General features: G+C 49.1%; 1 protein-coding gene across 1 annotated transcript in view; it reads left to right on the forward strand.

Moving 5' to 3' along the window:
- CUNH2orf74 (chromosome unknown C2orf74 homolog) overlaps positions 1-17,786 on the forward strand; it is a 35,607-nt gene extending 17,821 nt beyond the window's left edge. Inside the window, exons 4-7 of the mRNA XM_055628753.1 lie at positions 4,652-4,830; positions 13,745-13,858; positions 14,288-14,453; positions 15,058-17,786. Coding sequence (XP_055484728.1) covers positions 4,652-4,830; positions 13,745-13,858; positions 14,288-14,453; positions 15,058-15,270 — 672 coding nt within the window. The 3' untranslated portion in view covers positions 15,271-17,786. The remainder of the gene's footprint in view (positions 1-4,651; positions 4,831-13,744; positions 13,859-14,287; positions 14,454-15,057) is intronic.
- Positions 17,787-20,163: the final 2,377 nt, after the last annotated feature.

Raw genomic sequence — 20,163 nt, forward strand, 5'->3', positions numbered from 1 at the left:
AGAAAGAAAGAAAGAAAGAAAGAAAGAAAGAAAGAAAGAAAGAAAGATGTCTTTCACCTGCTTTAAAAACAAAAAAAAACAAAAAGAACAGAGAATCATCTTTAACTGATCCGTGTACACTGCGCTTCCTATGCATATGGAATTACAGAGCTGTAATTTCTTCCAGTACCCTGCTTGATCCAGCCTCAGGCTGCTTCAGCTGCTGCTCCATCAAAGCTTGCTTCCAGGACAGCTTCAGAGAAAGCTGCTGAGTCTTCCAAACCAGATTTCATTTAAGCCTGCATTTTCACAACATTTAGAGACTGGACGACAAATCTTACAACTGGATTTGTTAACCATTTTTCCAATTTTCTTGGGCCCTCACAAAGGAATACTACATCCCAGATACACAGGAATTAATTCTAAGAGAGCGGCATTCCATTCCCTTAAGGTAGGGTGGGTAGGTTTTGGTCATTGTACTGGGTGATGGATGCTTGTCACTAAAAAAGGTTGGTTACACATTATTAAATGATCTCGATCAGGGAGAAAACAAAGCATACGGGCTTACACTCAGAGATTTCTCTCTTTCTTTTTTTCTCTAGCCTTTCTTTCTTAGGTAAGGGGAAAAGGGTTGAGGAGAAAAAGGGGGAAGCATAAGAAGGTCATATAGGAATAATAGGGAAAACATATAGATTGTTGGATCTACTATTAAACCAATGAATATTTTATAGGCCAATAATCTAACATTGGTATAGATTTTATATATTGACAAAAATACGGTTATTTTGCATACATTAGTAGAGATTTTTGTATATTGATATAAATTTAAGGTTTATATTAGTTTATATTATTTTACATTGATGCAAATTTAAGGTTATTTTTGATACAAATAATGTAAATATATTTCAGCTATTGTATAAGGTATTGGGCCTTTTCAACTCATTTATAAATACAAGGTTTAGATCCAGTCTTTTAAAGGTGCTATTACAAACTGTTTGGGATAATTAAGTATTGCAAGTTAATAGTTACTCAATCAAACTCATGGTCATGTCCTGTCAGAGACAAGTCTAGATTATCACAAAAATATATATCCTAGGTTAAACAGATAGTAACTTGCTAGAAACAATGTTTGCCTATTCAGGTGTACGATAGGTTAGATAGAAATCAGGTGTATGATAGTTTAGATAGATAGATAGATAGATAGATAGATAGATAGACAGACAGACAGACAGACAGACAGACAGACAGACAGTCTTCAAAAACCTGAGACCTACAGAATATGGAATTTAATTTTTTTTTATTATTGTAAGGCTTTTTGACAGTGAGACATGTCAGATCCTGGGGGCAACACCCCATTCAACTTGGAACAAGATGTTGAGCACCGAAGAATCTCCTTATCAAGTTTGCGTCAATTGTGGCAAGCTAGCCACTGGACACACACTGCCCTTGCTCCTTCTGCAGACAGAACGCTGTCCAAAATGGGCAAAACCTGGACGCAGGGGAAAAGCTGATTCCTGAACTTGCTAAGACAGGGTAGGCGGTCCTTCTTAATTCCCGCTTCACAGCAAGGTCTGCCAGACATACTGGCCCAGAAGACTGCAGACAATGCTCCAACATCGTGGAGGAGTCTCAGGGACTGTCCAGGCAGCCGACTGTCTCATTTCTATAGCTGCTTGCCTGCATTTCCTGCATTCTCAGGTAGAATCTTCCTTCTCTAATAGGGTTGACAACTAGATAATCTTTCAATAATGCGTACGTTGTTTAGGATCTAGGTTGTTTTAGGTCCAAGAAGATGTTTTTAGGTTGGTAATGCAAGTAAGGATAAAAAATTATTTAGGTACAGAACTCTGGACACACCATGATAGGAGAGATGATATAATGTTTTTCCCAAGTTGCCAAATACGTATGGACTGGGCACTGCGAGTGTATATCATACCTTATAGTTTTCATAACTGTTATTATTGTATATAGTTTATTACATAAGAAAAGGTGACCTTTTTTTGGACTGAAAAGGGAATTGTCGAGGGAATCTCTTGTGTATTGTGTGAATGCATCACCTGTCAATTAAAAAAAATCTGGTAGGAAAGGGTCGAATAGGTGGGACATCTGGCAGGCAGAAAGGATTCTGGACAGAGTGAGGCGTGAGAGATTGCTCCGGCAAGCTGTGAGGACAGACGTGTGGTGCCTGAGTAGCCGTATCCAGCCACAGAGCAGAATGTAGATTAGTGTAAATGGGCGGTAAGTTATGATCCAGTCAGAGAAGAGCCCAGCCATATGACCTAGGCATTTGTAAATATATTTTGACTTTCATGAGTCATTCTGGGAGCTAGGGGCCAGGAGAAAAAACACTCACCCTACCACAGGCCTGTCTGTGTTCTGTCCCACAGTATGAGGGTTCGCCCTGAATTCTGTCCCCTGCACCCGTGAGGCCATCTAAAGCCCTGCTCAGCTTCTTTGCCCTCTGCCCCTGGAAGACCGGAAGAGCCTGACCTGGGCTCAGCCCTGGAGCTCCATCTTTCTGCCTGGCAGATCTTAGCACACTGGGGCCTTGTTTACTGTCCTATGGTTTTAATATCTTGAGGATTTTTCCAGGCTCCTTTAAAGAAAAAAAAATTCTTATATTCATTTATGACTGCATTTTAAAACAAAAATCTGAAAGTGTCATCATTACAATGACTTTTTAAATAACGTAAGTGTTTTACAGCTGGTCTTGAAGCTGGCTTTTCAAAAGCTAGTGTTGCAGTTCTTTCATTCGGCAGCGTTTGGTCGTGTGTTGTGGTTGCACAATGCCCCCAGGCTGGACCTGGCGATTATCGGCCCGAGTCTGCCGCTTACTCTCCCACGTCTCCACCCTCTGCCCTAGCTTCCGGGTCCTTCCCGGAGGTGCCGGGGCTGCAGCCATGTCCTCCTGCTTCTCTTCTCTCAACGTCAGCCAGCGGGGAACTCCCTTTCCTCTGTTTAGTAGGTCTTCTCTCTCGGTGAGGAAACACCGTGGTTGAAGCATGTTGGGGAGGAAAGGCTTTATTCGGCTCATGCTTCCACAGCACTGTGAGGGTCAAAGGGAGGGGCAGGAACTCCAACAGTGAAGGAGCCTGGCGACAGGAGCTGCTGCAAAGCCCACGGAGGGGCGCTGCTCACCGGCTTGCTCTGCGCCCTCCGTTAGAACGCGGGACCAGCAGCCAGGGATGCCCCACCAGCCTGGCCAGGGCCGGGCCTCCCCCAGCCAGCGCTAAGGGAGAACGTGCCCTCCAGGCTAGTGTACAGCCGGATCTTATCCAGGAGCCTCCTCTCTGACGACTCTAACTTGTGTCCTCGACATGAAGCTGGCCCGCACACATCCTCCTAGCCCTTGGCTCCCAGGCCCTTATTCAAGGGTCTCAAACTCTTTCATCTAGTCCACACAGACTCATGCCAGCAAACAAATCTTGACTTTTCACCGTCAGTTCAGATGCTTTTCCAGAGGTCCAGACTTAGATACACCAGTGGGGCTTTTGTTTTGTTTTGCTTTTAATCTTAAAATGTACTTTACCGGGGGCTGGAGAGATGGCTCAGAGGATAAGAGCACTGATTGCTCTTCCCAAAGGTCCTGAGTTCAATTCCCAGCAACCACATGGTGGCTCACAACCATCTAAACATGAAATCTGGTTTCCTCTTCTGGCGTGCAGGTGTACATGCTAACACACATTGCATAAGTAATAAATAAATAAATATTTTAAAAAAATGTACTTTACCTCACTGCAGGCTGAGAATATCCAGTTAGGTTTTATATGAGACACTGTCCTGAGAAACACAGACTTTGAACTTTAGGTTTCCTTACAGCATCTAGAATTTATTAACAATTATATATATATATATATATATATATATATATATATATATATGACTATATTATATAGTGTTTTACGGGAAATGGTAATTTTCCAACCCGTTCTTCAGTGTGTCCCTGATTTGCAAATCCTTAGGAATTCATATGCCTTTAATCGCGGCACTTGGGGGGCAGAGAGGCAGGTGGATCCCTCGAGTCCAAGGCCAGCCTGGTCCACAAAGTGCGTTCCAGGATAGCCTGGGCTACTCACAGAGAACCCTGTCTTGAAAACAACAAATAATAAAATTTAAAAAACACACACACACTCGCGTGAGCCCACATACGTGAGCCTCGTATGTGCGCACGCCACAAGCAGCGCCACGGGCAGTGTCCGAGGTGCTCCCGCGCCGCGGCCGTGGCTCCTCTGCCCAGTTCCGGGCCTTCCCGGCGCCTTGGCGCTCCTGAGGGCGGCCTTGGGCCTGGGGCTGCCTCGGCCGTGGCTGATTGGCCCACTCTGTGGCTGCTAAACTTGAACCACCTGCGTCCGGGGCTGGACTCCGGCCGTGGTCCGAGACCCGGGCTTTACTAGACGCCCCTGCTCCCAGCCCCGAAGCACGGCAGTGAGGAGAGGTAAGTCAGTGTTCCCTAAGTCGTGCCCAGTCCGCAGACCCTTGCTGAAAGCGTCCTCGAGTTTTCCCAGCTCAGCTCTCCCCGGGGCCTTGGTTCCTTGCTTCTCTGTGATCCAGGTCTGTGAGCGGCTCCTCGCCGACCTTCGCTGAATGTGGAAAGGGTCTGTGTTGCAGCCCCTGTCGTTTCCTCCTCCTCTCAGCCGTGCCCCGGATCTGACGGCGTTCATTTGTTTATTAGTGTTACAGAGCGAAGGGGGCTCTACCGATTGCCAAGGCCCAGCATGACCCGGCAGCTAAGACTGCGCCCGCGTTCCCACACAAGGAAGCCGCGCGTGGGTACCCGAGAACAAGGTGGAGTCCTAGAGGGGAGAAAGAGAGCCACAGGCTGGGCGGAAAGGAGACCTCTGAAACAAAATGGTTAGTACACTCAGGTCTGCATGCTAACATGCACATTGGATGGGGAAAATAAACAGTTTAAACGCTTTTAAAGGGTGATATAAAAATCCTAAGTTAAAATAGCATGTTTTCACTAAGCGAATCGTGTGACACATCTCTGTAATCTTTTTTCTACATTGTAGCTGCGTAGCCGTTACTCATCTTCTTAGGTAACACCCACGGTTGGTGAACACTGGTGCAGAGAGTTTGACACACCCACGTGCTTTTATACATCACGTGGTTAGAGCACCCACGTCACATCAGCTGCTGAGTGTGTTTCTCCTCAAGCGTTGAAGTGTTACCCTCTGGAGCTGGTAGGGCACTTGTACGGTCAGGGATAGGCCGGCGAGTTAGCCCGCAACCTGCTGGGTAGGTAAGCTGCTTTAGGGCCATTGCAGTAATTATTCGTGAAAGTAACCGGAATGCGCCCTGTTGACACTGGGTGTGACCGCACTTCACTTGGGAGGCCGAGGGAGGAGAATCAGTTCAAGGTCATCTCGGCTAAGTACCGAGTTCAAGGCCAAAGCCTGGACTGAAGGAGAGCCTGTCTCAAAAGACAAAACAGGAGATGGCTCTGAGGTTAAGAGTACCTGCTGCACTTGCAGAGGACCTGAGTTGGGTTCCCAGCGCACCCTGTGGTGGTTTTGGCAGAACCAGTATGTACTCCAGTCAGGACAGCACAGTGTCCTTTCCACGGAGAAAGGGGTCCACCAGGTTGCTGGCCGGTCACCCTGGGGGATGATGATGTACTATCCGGGTGTGGGTGTTGGTCTCTGCTGTCGGTGGATCCGGCACTCAGCGGCCTTGGTGTGTGGAAGTCCATGTTGTTGATTCTATGCACCACCTCTGCCGCCATGGCTGCTTGGTTCACGGCCCATTAGGCAATGGCAGGAAAGGGTTCCAGAAGAGGCTGGCTGTCCACGGAATGGGATTACCGAACTCAGCTGAAGGCGCCTTTTTGACGAGCATTTACAGGGGACGTGAATGTCTTCACATCCTTCACCCATTGAAAGAGAGGTCTCTCCACGTTCTTCTCACCAGTTCCTCAATCATGCTCCTTCCAGGTCCATGACCCCTCCATTGGCTACAGCCATCAATCAATCACACATCTGGCCATTTCTCCTTCCAAACAAACTGTGTGACCATCCGAACTGCCTGAAGTTCTGCCCACTGTGAAGATTGCCCTTCGCCAGCGTCTCCAGGGTCATCCCAGAAAGGGGCCGCAGTGCGGCAGCTGTCCTCTGGTGGGGTGCCCACGTAACATCTATAACCATCGGTAAACCAGGCCCCAGTCAACCAATCAGAGGGCACAGCCCTCGAGGCTAAGGTGCGTGCCCCGCAGAGTTGGCATTGTGACAGTAGGAATTTGGGAAACTTGATGTGGCTTGCTTGTGTCATCAGGCCCGATCACCTGCACACCACTCCCATTTGATAACATGTCGCATCTTAGGACTTGGTGGGCCCAATAACCCAGCTCATAATGGACAGCTCAGGTCAAATGGTAACTTGGTGGTCCATTGTTGTCAAACATTGTTTCCACTAAGGCCCAATAGCAGGTCAAGAGCTGTCTCTCAAAGGGGGAAATGGTTGTCTGCAGACATGCCTTGCTCCCAAATCCCAAAGGCTCCAAACAGCCCCTTTGCCTGCTACTGACACCTCAAGTACCATTGGGTCTGCTGGATCATATGGTCCAAGTGGTAGAGCAGCCTTCACAGCTGCCGGGACCTGTTGAGTTTTTCCTGCTCCAGGCTCCACACACAGCTAGTCACGTGGTAGGGCCGGAGTAACACACCCAATGACAAAGGTGCTGTCTCCAGGAGCCAGATAGGCCCACCGAATGCTGTGCTTCTTTCTCAGCGGTGAAAGCCACCGAGGTGCGATAATCCTTGGAAGGACTATCCCTGCGTGCCCCACACACTGGACTAAGAATTTCGCCGAGGTAGGAGGCCTTTGAATTTTGGTTGGATATATTTCCTGTCCTCTAACGTGCATCTGAATCACCAGTGAGTCCAAAGTGGATGCTACCTCCTGCTTGCCTGCTCTCATCAGCACGATGTAATCCATATAATGCACAAATACAGATACAGATGATTAAAATTTCTAACTAAGTTATGACACAGCTGGAGAACCAATATATCCCTGAGGTAAACTGTAAAGGTACACTGCCGGCTTTGCCAGCTGAAAGCAAATTGCTTCTGGCGGTCCTTCTGAACAGGTACTGAGAAAAGGCATTTGCTAGATCAATAGCTGCAAACCATGTACCAGATGTGTTCATCTGTTCAAGTAAGGATGCCACACCTGGAGAGCAGAAATTGGAGTCACCACCTGACTGAGTTTTCGATAGTCAGCTCTCATCCCCCATGATGCATCAGTCTTCTGCACTGGCCAGAGAGCAGAGTTACAGGGAGCTGTGGTGACCCCTGCATCGCTCGAGGCCTTGATGGTGGCACTAATTTCTTCAGTTCCTCCTGCAATACTGTCTGCTTGTTTGTGTTTTGCTTTTTATTCACTATTTTCTTTGGCAGAGGCACTTCTAAAAGCCTCCATTTAGCCTTTCCAAACATAATAGTTCTCACTCCACAGCTCAGGGAACCAGTGTGAAAATTCTGCCAACTTCTAAGTCTGTCTATCTCCATCACACGTTCTGGGATTGGGGAAATAACCACAGGGGGAGTTCAGGGACCCCCTGGATCTACTGTGAGTCAGACTTCAGCCAGAACTCCACTAATTACCTGACCTTCACAGCCCCCACTTCAACTGCAGGGCCACAGTGTGTGTTGGGATCGCCCACATTTGGCATAAATTCAGAATGGATCCAGTAGCCCCAAAAAGTGCATGCTGCTGACTGGCCTCGTGATACCATCAGCCTTCCCTCATGTCCATCTGAGATTTGTCATTCATTCCCTCACCAGCGGAGTCTCACCCGGCCTGCCGTCCAGCCTGCGGGGCCTGGGCCTTGCCGGGCCTGGGCCTTGCCGGGCCTGGGCCTTGGCTGCAAGACGACCAGGCATGTGCTTCTGCCCACCCAGCAGCTTACCCAAGAGCTGTAGCACTTTGGTGTCGCCATAGGCTTTGGAATGCCGGAGCAACCATTGCCACTGGACGTCTCATTCTAAAAGAGCTGAACTGTAACACTCTGTGGAAAACCTTTTCCACACCCTGGCCTAGAACGTGGGCCTTGCTCTAAAGTGCTCTAGCAACCCCTGAGAGAAATGGAATTGAGCTCCAGCCCCCACCGACGTCTCCCCTGTTACCAGCGGCAGCAGGCAGGAGACTTGGTCCTGGAGAGCAGAACCGTCCCTGGCCCTCACCAGCTACAGTGCTCAGAAGAGCGGGCCCTGCACCTCACCTGGACAACACAGTAGAGCTGACCTTGGTGGCAAGGGTGAGGTGGGGGCAGCTGAGCCAGCCCAAGGGTGAGAGCATGGGAGAGTTGGCCCCACCTCTTGTCTGCCCCTCAGTGATGTCCCTTTCACCGCTTGCCACTTACAGCAGGCAAGAGAGCAGGCCTTGAACCTTGTCTGCTGAGCAGTGGCGTGGACCAGGGACAGACACCCCCCCTTGCCCCTCGCCATCCTTGGCAGGCAGAAGAGCTGGCCTCGGGGTCATGAGAGTGGGAGAATGGCCATGTCCCTTACCAGCTGCAGGGGTGGCTGGGGAACCGCCCGAGGGTGTGAGAGCAGGAGAGCCAGCCGGCCGACCAGCTCAGATACCTCTCAGGCCCCCTCCAGGGCTTTGGGTTGGCCCACCCCAACATCCATCCATGAACTGTGGAGTTCATGAAGGGGCCAGCCCCACAGATCTAAAACTACAAGATCTCATGACACAGGACAACAACAGGATATGTCTGAGAGGATTCCAGTGAGGTTCCAGTATGGACAGTGCAGCAGAGGTCAGAGGCCTCGGACCAAACCAATGACTCACTGAAATGAACATTGGCAATCCTCTGTGTGGACAAAAGGATGGACTATGGGACACACTCTAATGCCCTCTGCTGGCCTCTGTGGGCACTGCATGCATGTGATGCCCATATCTGCATTCAGGCAAACACTCATCACAGAAAATAAATAGGGAACAGAGAGATTGGCTTAATGTTTAAGAGCATGCTGTGCTCTTACGGAGGGCCACAGAAGATGAGTTCAATTCCTGGCACCTATATCAAATGCCCCACAACCACCTATGAGGTCAACTCCAAGGGATCCTCCTTTGGCCTCCACAGGCACCTACACACACACACACACACACACACACACACACAAATTAAATTAAATTTAAAAAAATTAAAATATTTTAAAAATTGTTATGAAGCAACCTAATATAGATTTCTAATGGTCCATAAGAAAACATGAACAATTTAAGGGCAGAATACAATATAAATCCCATTGATAAGTTATTGTGTGCTGCTTAATATTACCAAGAAGAGGATGCTGGGATTGAAGAAGGCTCTCTTATCCCAGACTCAGCATGTTATTTCAAATGTCTTCCAAGATGCCCTGTCCTGGGCAGGCCGGACCACTAACTCTGGGGCAGAAAGAAAAATAGCTAAGGGTATTAAAAACATCATCACAGCGTTGAGAACAACTAGAAGAAAAAACCATTTCCAGCAGGTGTTACTATTGCTTATGTCCTGGTATTAAAATGTCCGCATGAGAAAAGGAAGCCGGTTTCCCTGGAGACAACCCTGCTCTGCCCAGGACTCCAGCATGACGGCCGGCAGCTGTCTTTCTTGCAGATACTGTAAGTGCCTCATTTCGACAGTGTCTTACGGGCTGTCTGCGACTTTCGCACTCACTCATTCAACGCAGAAAGTATGAGTAGATCATCCTCCATACGGAACACAGGTCAATGCCAGCCTCAGTGTGGTCAGCGTTTCCTCTCCTGCTCTGACAGAATGGTTGGAGGATTTGGTGGAGTTCTCAAGCGAAGCCAGGCCATCAGACCTTCTTTTGAAGATAAGTTTTCTTGATTTAGTCGTTCCCAATTTTCTGATTCTTCACAATCTACACACAAACACTTTTGTGTTCTTGGAATTTTCTTATTTCATCAAAATGTTCCAAAATTTTGTAGCGTAAAGTTTTATGCTATTTGTTGTGGTTTTTAATATTTATTACTGATATATTTTTTAGTTAAGCAGCTGTTATTCCTAAACCAGCTGTATACCCAAATCACCACACAAGAGACTGGGATTTATTTAATTAACCTACAGCACAATGCTGGGCAATAGTTACTCCATCCTAAACTTCCAAGCCCACAAAGTTTCCTGCCATTCAGATTCCACCCATTCTACTTGCTTTTAGTCAGGTCCTATATCTCCATGTAGTTCCAAGACCTCTCTTCCAGAGCCACTGCTCCTTCCTTCCTTTCTTTCTCCCCCACTCTGGACCAGGATGTCCCACCCTATCCTCTCCATTGCCCAGCATTGGGGCTGGTTGTTTTTATTGACAATACAGAGAACAAATGGGGGCGTGTTTACACAAACTTGAGACAGGTGATGCTTAAAATAAGCATCACAATGCAATGTCCTATTGAAACCAGATAGTGGGGGAGAGAAATCAGCATGTGAATGAACAAGGGTGAATTGTGTACATTCAAGAAAAAAAAATTATACCAACAGCTATTCTCTTTTTTAAAAATCCTATTTTATTATCTTGTGTATGTGTGCTCTGTGGTGATATGTGTGTTCATGGGGGTACAGAAGAAGCAATGGACTCACTGCAGCTGGACCTGTGGGTGGGTGTAAGCTGCCTGATGTTGGTGCTGGAAGCCGAATTCCAGTCCTCTGGACAGAACAGCAGTGCTCTCAGCACAGAGCTTCTGTCTCTGCGGCCTAGCACCTCTCACAGTCCTTTGCTGCTTGCCGAACTGACTGTCCTGCCTGAATAATTTCTGAGGTGGGCATATGTGGCTAGGCTCTGCAGCGCCGTCTGTGAGTGACCAACGAGCCTCACCGAGCTTACAGTCTGATGCATTTGAATATGATTTAAGAACCAAATTTTGTTGTATGACTATTAATATTTAATACTGATAATATAATTATTAAGGTGGCAGTTATTTCTTAACCTGCTATTATATAATTTAAAGACACAGAAACTTGTTAGATTTTTGATGAGCCTAAAGGCACTGGGGCTGGGCAGATATTAACCCTCTGAGCTGTCTTGTCTACTTCCCAGCCCCGACGCCATAAATACTTGCACATGCCTTCCATCCGGGCCGCTTCTCTAATGCTAATCCTCAGGGCTAGCTCCTCCCAGACACATGCTTCTAGTTCATGCTCACCCATGGCTCCTCTCTTCTTCCTCTCTGCTCGTGGTCCTCCAAGACCCCCAAAGCCCTCGAGCCTTAGCTCTGCCTACCTCTCTCCTGCCCAGCCTAAGTGCAGGCAACTTTATTTGCCAATCAGAAACAATTTGGGAGGCCAGGTTTACACCGCATCATTTTGGGCACATGAGGATTTGCTCCTAAGGATCTTAGGGAAGAAGCAATTGACACTTGAATACACAGTAGCTCCAGACCAACCCCAACAGAGTTTGGCTGGGCACCTGCTTACCAGAATCATGTTAACAATACATACAAATGTGCAATGTCCATCCCATGCTGCATTCAGTGGAAGCCTATGGGAACGGCTCGCCAGCTCTCAGGCACGACTGTCCCCTGTCTGCCTCAGGCCTCCCCGTCTGTGATGACCATCTGCAAACAGAAACAGCTCACACAAGTACAGCCCACTCCGCTGCTCTCAGCCTCCCACTCCAACTCAGGCCGGAAGTGGTCCACTTCCCGTCATTTGAGTAGTGTCCACGTGATAGAGGGCTGTGTACCAGTTTGGGGTACACGGTTTGGGGTTTGCATGCGTATATACCTGCACAATGATTGGTAGATCAAGGTAAATCATTTCTGCCTCCTCGGGAGCACCCTTTAGGTACAGAGAGCAGATTCGGGGTCTCACAGCACATGCAGCAGGAAGTGTGATAGGAGCTGTGTGCCTTCGGCCCGGGCACTGGCTACAGGACTGCCCCCGGGATTGTCCCCGCCCTGCTAAGAGTGGCACCAATATCCTCAGGTTGTGCAAAAGTTGGCCCCTAGCCCCCCCCCCCCCACACACACACACACAATCCAAAGATGAAGAGGTTGAAGTTCTGCCTTTCTGAATGAGACCCTGTTGCTCCGGTCCGTCAAAGACAGCTTCTGTGATATGACGATGTGTCTGCAAAATTCGCCTTTGACATTCTGTCCCCAGAGCAGCAGCGCTGGGCCTTTGGGTGGTGTCTTTGGAGGAGAGTCTGTGCTCTGCCATGCAGAAGTAAGCACAGGGCAGGGAACATCCTTCCTTAGGGAGGACAACGCACCGAACCCGCAGGCACCTGACCTCTGGCTTCCGTCCTCCAGAGCTGTGGGGAACACATTTCTGTGCAGTTCAAATTATCCACCGGTGGTCCTCCCAAGAAACACCGCGAAGAGCCCCGAGCACCCTGCCCAGGCCACCTCTTTGCCTAGAGCGGGCAGCACCTGCCATCTGTTTTGCTTGGAAACAGGGTTGTGAGGGGCCCTGCCGCCTGGGCCCCTCACCCCTCTGCAGACCCGTGTGCTGCCACGCCCAGTATTGTTACATCCTTTCTCAGATGGCTTTCACCTGGGACAGTGCTTCTCTGCCCTTTCTGCCATGGGCATCACTCACTCTCTCTCCGTAGTTCTGCGTTGCGTTCATCCTCTGACTTACCAGCTTGTTCCATTCCTGGTGCCTCGAGCTGTGAGTGTGGGGCGCCAGCGCGGTGAGATGGGGTAACGAGCGAGCGGAGCCCATTCCTCCTGGAGAGAAGTCCTTGGACACCCTGACCCGGGGCTGTCGCCGGGGGTCTTCATAAGAAAGCGGATCAGCGAAAAGAGCAATCCGTGGGGCTTGAGTCGCGAGAAGAGGGCTAGAATCTGGAAAATCTTTATCTAAAACTAGCCCGGACAGAGCCAAGCCGCTCCACCTCCCAGCTCAGAGACCGGCCAGAGGCCAGCCGAGAGGTCAGTGGCCTCCCCGCCTCGGAGCATGCTCAGGAGCAGTTCCATGGCTGTGTGATGTCACTGAGAGGAGAATGGGGGTCTCCTCTGTCTGCAGCTGCTCCAAGTCCTCTCTCCTTTGGGTTTTGGCAATTTTGGGGTGAGGGGAAGTGAACCGAGTGAGCAGCGTGTCCTAGCTCAGTCTACCCTGCGGCCACCACAGCCCCTTACCGCCTTTATGGAGAGAAAGTAGGCAGCATGAGTCACCTCCACCTAGGCAGGTGGAGGCTCTGTGACGCTGCCTGAGTTGGAAGAGCAACAATGAAAACAGCCTTTTATCCTTCTGTTTCTAGAAAACATAAAGAACAAGAAATCTGCATTCAAACTGGGCTAGAAAAGAATGTTTGGACATGAGGTTGAGAAAACAGTGGGCACTTCAAAATCGCGCCCTATAGCCTTTGAGACCACAGCGACCATATTCTTCATCCTCCTTCTCCTTTGCGTCACTTGTATTCTCCTGTTATTGGCAGTCTTTTTATATAAATGGTATAAACCCATGTTGATAATTTGGGATTAGATTTCAAGTCAAAGTAGCAAGTGTATCTAGAAATAAAACGAACTTTTAAATAGATCAACGAAGGGCTGAGCTGGGGGTACATACCTGGAACCCCAGAATTTGGGAGGGGGGCAGGAAGATTAGTAATTCAAGGTCATTCTTTATTACAGAGACTTCAAGGTCAACCTTGCTTATTAGAGACCCTCTCTTGAAACCCCAAATAAACTAGAATAAGCAATGTAGTAACCAGCTACTTTTTCCACCTCAGGGTTTTAAAAGTACCAGTTTCCCATGTAAAAGTGAAAGTCCCGAACCACACCCGAGAGTCGTCTTTTCTTAAGTTTTGCTTGTTTTTAGCTTCAGACTTAAGACAAATGAGGAGCCGGTAAAGCCCCCTTGCACAGATGAAAATGAAGGGGAAGATTGTTTAGCTGCTAACGCGGAGATGAACAAGCCCGAAGATCAAGACAAGTAAGCCTGAGGGCTGGGGAAGGGGTTGGGGAGGGGGGAGACGGCTGCGGCTGTGGCATGGCATCCTAGGGTCTGGCTTCCAGCACCCACAGAAGAAGTCAAGTATGACAGGGACAAAGACAGGCAGGTCCCAGCCAATCCAGTCCAAATTCTGTGGGCGTCAGCTTCACTGACTGAACCCTGACCCAAAAAATAAGGTGAAGAAGTTGACATGCAGATGACAACAAGCACCCTCTGACCTCTATACATACCCAGTCAGATAAGAGACAACACAAACACACAACACAGACAGATACACAGAACACAGCCACACAGAACACACACACACACACACACCAAAATACAGTGATCTGGATGGAGAGCCATTTCTATGTGTGGTAACGTTGACTCAGATGTGTGAAATTTTAAAGCTGTTGCCGACCTTCCCAGGGCCCTAATGCACTATGGAAACAACATGCCGGTGAGGCCTGGCATTCTCGTACAGAGACAGAGTAAGGACGTGGTGGCCACTCTCTTAAGAGACAACACCAGGGCAGAAGAGAACAAAGATAAGTGGACAACAGAGCCTGAAAATACTAGACCAACCACCCATGAGGTGACGTGTTGGGCTCTCAGGGTTGCTTGACTGGGGAGGGGGTCCTCATGCAAGGAGAACCAGATGTTGAATTGTCCACCTGGAGGCTTTTCACTGTCGCCTTTCACGCTTACAGTCCTGGTTTCCTGGTTTTCTGGTTTTCTGAGTATTTCTCCTTCATTTTATTTTTCTTATACTCCTGGAATCTTAGAGCTACAGCAGTCCCTGTAAGGTATCTAGGATCTAAGCTCTGTCACACGAGAAGCTGGGATGAGTTGTCTAGGTTCCGGTTGCTGAGGAACTCGGGGCAAGCCCTGTACCCTCGCTCCAGTCCTGGGAGCCTCCCGTATCAGCAACCAAACCCTTCCAGAACCTTCCCGCACTGCCACCATGCCTCCACTCACTAAGAGGATGCCGGGCTCTCGGCTTTGACTACGCACCCTTAGCTAATATCAGGCCATGTCAGTGGAGGCGCCAAGCAGGGGGGCTTATCGCTGTGTCTGTCCATTGGAAAATTCTTTTGCCAGTTCTTGTTCACAATGCACATATAACTATGCATTAAAACGTGGGGATTGCTATATTCACAGGTCTGTCATTCATGTTGTCTGTCCCGCTCTCTTTGCAGGGTGAGCTTGATGAGAAAACACCCCCCCATTTCCACAGAACTACTTCTGCTGCTGACCAGAAAAGACCTTTAAAAGGAGTGACGTTTTCTAAGGAGGTAATTGTTGTGGACCTTGGAAATGAATACGCCGTGCCTCGAACCTACGCTAGGGAACACAAAGAGAGGAAAAGAAGGGCAGTGAGAGAAACAGAACCTTTGACCAGCAATCACTGACTGAGGGCACCGGGCCACGTCAAGGCAGCAGAAGGATGGGGAATGAGCAAACGCAAGATGGTGTTTTACCTTTGTGTGGAAAGAAGTGAACTGTGCAAAATTCACACTGAGCTCGAATATAGTTTTTAAAAAGCAAATTGAGTTTGGTAAGTTGACTATAATAAATGTCCTTAAAAGCCTATTTAGTACAGCAGTGAACGCCATGTTTGTGCGAGTGTTTTAGGAAGGCCTCACTTTGGATTCCTTGATCTCGGGCATTCACGATCAGACCAGTCCGCAGCTGCCTTCACAGGAACCCTGATAACTGTGCCTGGGCCTCTGGATATTGCAAATAATCCAGAGTTGTCCGTGTACTCACCATCGCTTTATAAGACTGGCTCAGAAAACAAACTACTACCAACAAAACATACTGCCACGTTTGGCGCACTGGCATTAAACCATTCTTGATTTCTGTCATTTAAATTTACTGACAAAGGCAGGCGCAGTGCCACAGCCCTGTAGTGTCGGCTACGTGGGAGCCTGAGAGCAGCCGGGGCAACACGACAAGACGTCATGGCTAAGACGTGGAAATCTGCTGTCCCAGTGTGGGCCGGAGCGGCCCACGCCAGAGTGCCGCCTTCGGAGCTGGATGCGTCGGGGGACAGAAGCTCCAGGGGTTCCTACGAGGAGGAGGAGGCGGCGGTGACGGGCGGGCTGCTAAACAAGGTGCGTCACTCGTTCCAGGCGGCTTCTGAACGGCACGCAACGCCCGGAGATAAAAGACAGGCCTGTCTGCGTGGAAGGCCTGCTGCTCAGGGCTGAGGGCGCCTGTCGGCGGAGCGGAGGGCGGCTCCCCGCACTGAGCAGCTAGGCCGCTGTGAGGGCCCAAGGGAGCTAGAAGCGCCGCGGCAGGGTGCCTGAAACGGCCAGGGCTGGGAGGAGAAGGGCGCAGAAATATTCAGGCTCTGTGTTCCCAACAAGCATCTTTAACATTTTACCCGAAACTGACACTGACGTTTTGACGTGCTATTGTGAAGCACACGTAGCCTTGTTGAGTGGTGGCAAATTCACCGCACTGTTGTGTAATCTCCCTCACCGTCACTGGCAGAAATCATCTGGAACACTTCACCTCCGTGCTAACTCGCAGGCCCCACTCCCCAGGCCCTGCCAGGACTTTGTCCCTGTGAATCTGAAGGCTTCCCACGCCCTGAGCAAGCACAGTGCACTTGTGTTTCCTTTCCTGGCTGGCCTGCGGTCGCTTAGCACGGTGTCCCCACAGCGGAGTTGGGGGTCGCCACCTTCGTCCCTGGGAAGCTGGAAGACACTGCATTTGCCACGCCCCATTCTGAGCCCGCCCTCCGTCTGTTGACGGACAGTTGTGTTGCTTCCGTCTTGGGACTATTGCAGCTGTGTTGTCTTGAACATTCCTCTCTAGGGAGAGTTCAGACTTACCCACCTATATTGCTGTGTGTTCCGGTGTGAGTTTGTAATTTCAATTTCTGCACCCACCTCTGAATTTATGGAACCAATTTACTTCATCCTAAATGAGTAAGAATAGAGGTGAAACTAAAACCTAAACAGTATGTCTGCGTCCGAGTATTTCCCGTACTAGTCAAGGCTTGGCGAGATCTCCATCGGCAGCCGTCGTGGCCCAGACACACGGCTTCCGGAAGGCCCCCGCCCCGGGACTGTCAGGTCAACAGCAGTGTGCTCAACAACATATGGCACTTGCTATTTGAGTTTCACTGGGTCTGTGCTGCTGTTTGCCGTTTTCTCAGTTTTATTTTTATTTTGGAGTCAAATGAAGGCTCTTAATAGTCAATACCCAGGTTTACATCTCTATATGTTTAAGTAGAGCAGTGATAAAGGTTTAAGGCGATCCTGGGGCCGCTGATCCATGGATCCCCTCCTGCACGGTTAGGGCATGAAGAGCAGGGGAGGTTGCTCGGCTGTCAGGTCAGGGGAGAGAGGTGCAGATCGGTGCCAGGCGGTGACAGTGTAACGAGACTGAGGTGTGGCGACTCAGAGGGGGTCTCCAGGGTGTTACCTGAGTTTGCAGACGTGAGAGACTGCCAAACGGGAATCCTAGAAGAAAGATGAGTGAGTGGTTAAAAAGATATGAATGGATTTCAGCTCTGCTTGCAATTGTAATTTGGCAAGAGGTTCAACGAAAGATGCCAAATGATGTTTGGGTACAGCGGTGTGTGCCTACAACAGGGCTGGGCAGGAGGAATTACATAATGGCGTCCCATCTCAATCAAAATCAAAATCAAAATCAGATGGCTACTGACAAACTAAACATAAAACTCAGCGCCCCGGGTGTGGTGCTGCACTCCGGAGGCGGGAGCCTGGTCTCCCTAGTGAGGCTCTGTTCAGGCTACAGAGGCTGCGTAACGAAACCCGGCTGTCTTGGCTGCTTTTCTGTTGTGGTAGAACACTCTGCCCGTGGCAGCTTATGAAAGAGCTTACGTGTGGCTCACACCCCAGTGTGAGTCCATAACGTCACATGGACATTAAAAAAATAAACAATCTTTCATGTTCACTACAATATTTCAGGGCTGGTTTGGTGGCGCGTGCCTTTTTGGTCCCAGTGCTTGGGAGGCAGAGGCAAGCAGATCTCTGCGAGTTCCAGTCCAGCCAGGGCTATGCAGTGAGATCACCTCTCAAAGGAAACGTACCAATAATAATGGCCACAACAACAAAAGCCCCTTTCAACCACAGGAGTAAGAAAAAGATGCATCTTTCTTCCTTTCTTTCTCTCTCTCTCTCTCTTTCTTCCTTTTTTAATTCTTTATTAATTACACTTTATTCACTTTGTATGCCCCCTGTGGTTCCCTCCCTCCCTCCTGTCTATCCCTCCCTTCCTCCACCCTCTGCATGCATGCCCCTCCCCAAGTCCACTGATAGGGGAGGTCTTCTTTCCCTTCCTTCTGATCCTAGTCAATTAGGTCTCATCAGGAGTGGCTGCCTTGTCCTCTTCTGTGGCCTGGTAATGCTGCTCCCCCCTCAGGGGGAGGTAATTAAAGAGCAGGTCAATCAGTTCATGTCAGAGACAGTCCCTGTTCCTATTACAATGGAACCCACCTGGATTCTGAACTGCCATGGGCTACATCTGTGCAGGGGTCTTAGCATATCTCCATGCATGGTCCTTGGTTGGAGTATCAGTCTCAGGAAAGACCCTTGTGCTCAGATATTTTGGTTCTGTTGCTCTCCTTGTGGAGTTCCTGTCCTCTCCAGATCTTTCTGTTTCCTACTTCTTTCATAAGATTCCCTGCACTCTGCCCAAAGGTTGCCCATAAGTCTCAGCATCGGCATTGATAGTCTGCAGGGCAGAGCCTTTCAGAGGTCCTCTGTGTCAGGCTCCTGACTTGTTCCCTCTTTTCTCCTTCTTCTGATGTCCATCCTCTTTGCCTTTCTGGATGGGAATTGAGTATTTAGCAAGAGTCCTCCCTCTTGATTAGTTTCTTTAGGTGTACAGATTTTAGTAGGTTTATCCTATATTATATGTCTATATGAGTAAGTATACACCGTGTGTGTCTTTCTGCTTCTGGGATAGCTCACTCAGGATGAAGATGCATCACTTTTAAAGGAGCAAAAGTATGGAAGGGAAGGAAACAAAAGAGCTGGTGTGGCTCATGGGGACGTGCACACACACCTGGGTTTCGTGCCCAGCATCTTAGTTTTAGGGTTTAGTCTTTAAACTTCAGTCTAGCTTTGTTTTTAGGGTTTCTGTTGCTGTGAAAACAAACAAACAAACAAACAACAACAAACCACCACCCTGGCACCGTGCAAGCATCATGCCTTATGTTTTGAAGCAGGGTCGGTCCTGAACCTAGAACTTAACGGTTCTCCTAGGCTGGCCGTGGAGCCCCAGAGCTGCCTGCCTCTCCTTCCTAGCACTGAAGTTACAGACATCTGCTGCCATGTGCAGCGTTTGTGGTGATGCTGGGATCGGGACGCAGGTCCACATGCTGCCCAGCATGTTCCTGTCACTGATCCATCTCCATTCCAAAGCAACCTCAAGAATGGGCAACAATATTGAGTTTCTGAGAGCCCAACTGGGTCTGAGCCAGTTGTGTTTTTTTTTTTTTTTTTTTTTTTTTTTTTTTTTTTTTTTTTTAAGTGCTGACCCTATGCTCCCAGAATAATGACTCATGGGATTCAAACTATTTTTACAAATCCCTAGGCCATATGCCTAGGCTCTTCTCTGACTGGATCATAACTTATGAGCCGTTTCCCCTAGTCTACATTCTGCTGTGTGGCCAGTTACGTACACCCAGGTATCATGCATTTGTCCTCCTCACATCTTGCCCGTTGAATCGCACGTGCCTCACTCTATCCCAGAATCCTTTCTGCCCGCTGGATGTCCCACCTCCTATTTGCCCCCTAAGCTATGTGCCATCAGATTTTTTTTATAGACGGGTCCTGCATCCACACAAGACACAAGATAGTCTCTCAACATCCACTAATTGTCATATGTGAAAGAAATGAATTTCCAGCTTGCTCAGAGGGTGGGTGAAATATCAGTTCTTGTAACAGAAGTCTCAGCTGTGTTTTGTGAGAAGCTGTGATGTAAAAGGTGGGGTGGCTGGCCTCAGAGGAGGCAGAGGCGTGGTTGAGGAACGCCCGCGGCCCTCCGCTGGCCCTCGCGCGGACTGCTGACTTCATGGTCAAGGCGACTCCCCGGGATTTCATTCAGTTACTGAGCCTAACACATGCCTGAGCAGACCCATTTCTGTACATACGGGACTCCACTGGCAGGGAGCCACGGCCCCTGGCCTAGCTGGGAAGTTCAGGTTAGAAGTTAGGAAACGGAGTTTGATGCGGGTGAAAGGGACTGGGGTGGGGGCGTAAAACCGCCTCGAGTAGGTGCTTCAGCCTGGAAGTCACGGGAGATCTTTGCTGCGCAGCAAC

The sequence above is a fragment of the Psammomys obesus genome, unplaced genomic scaffold (assembly GCF_907164565.1).
Source record: "Psammomys obesus unplaced genomic scaffold, mPsaObe1.curated_primary_1811, whole genome shotgun sequence".
Taxonomy (NCBI): Eukaryota; Metazoa; Chordata; class Mammalia; order Rodentia; family Muridae; genus Psammomys; species Psammomys obesus.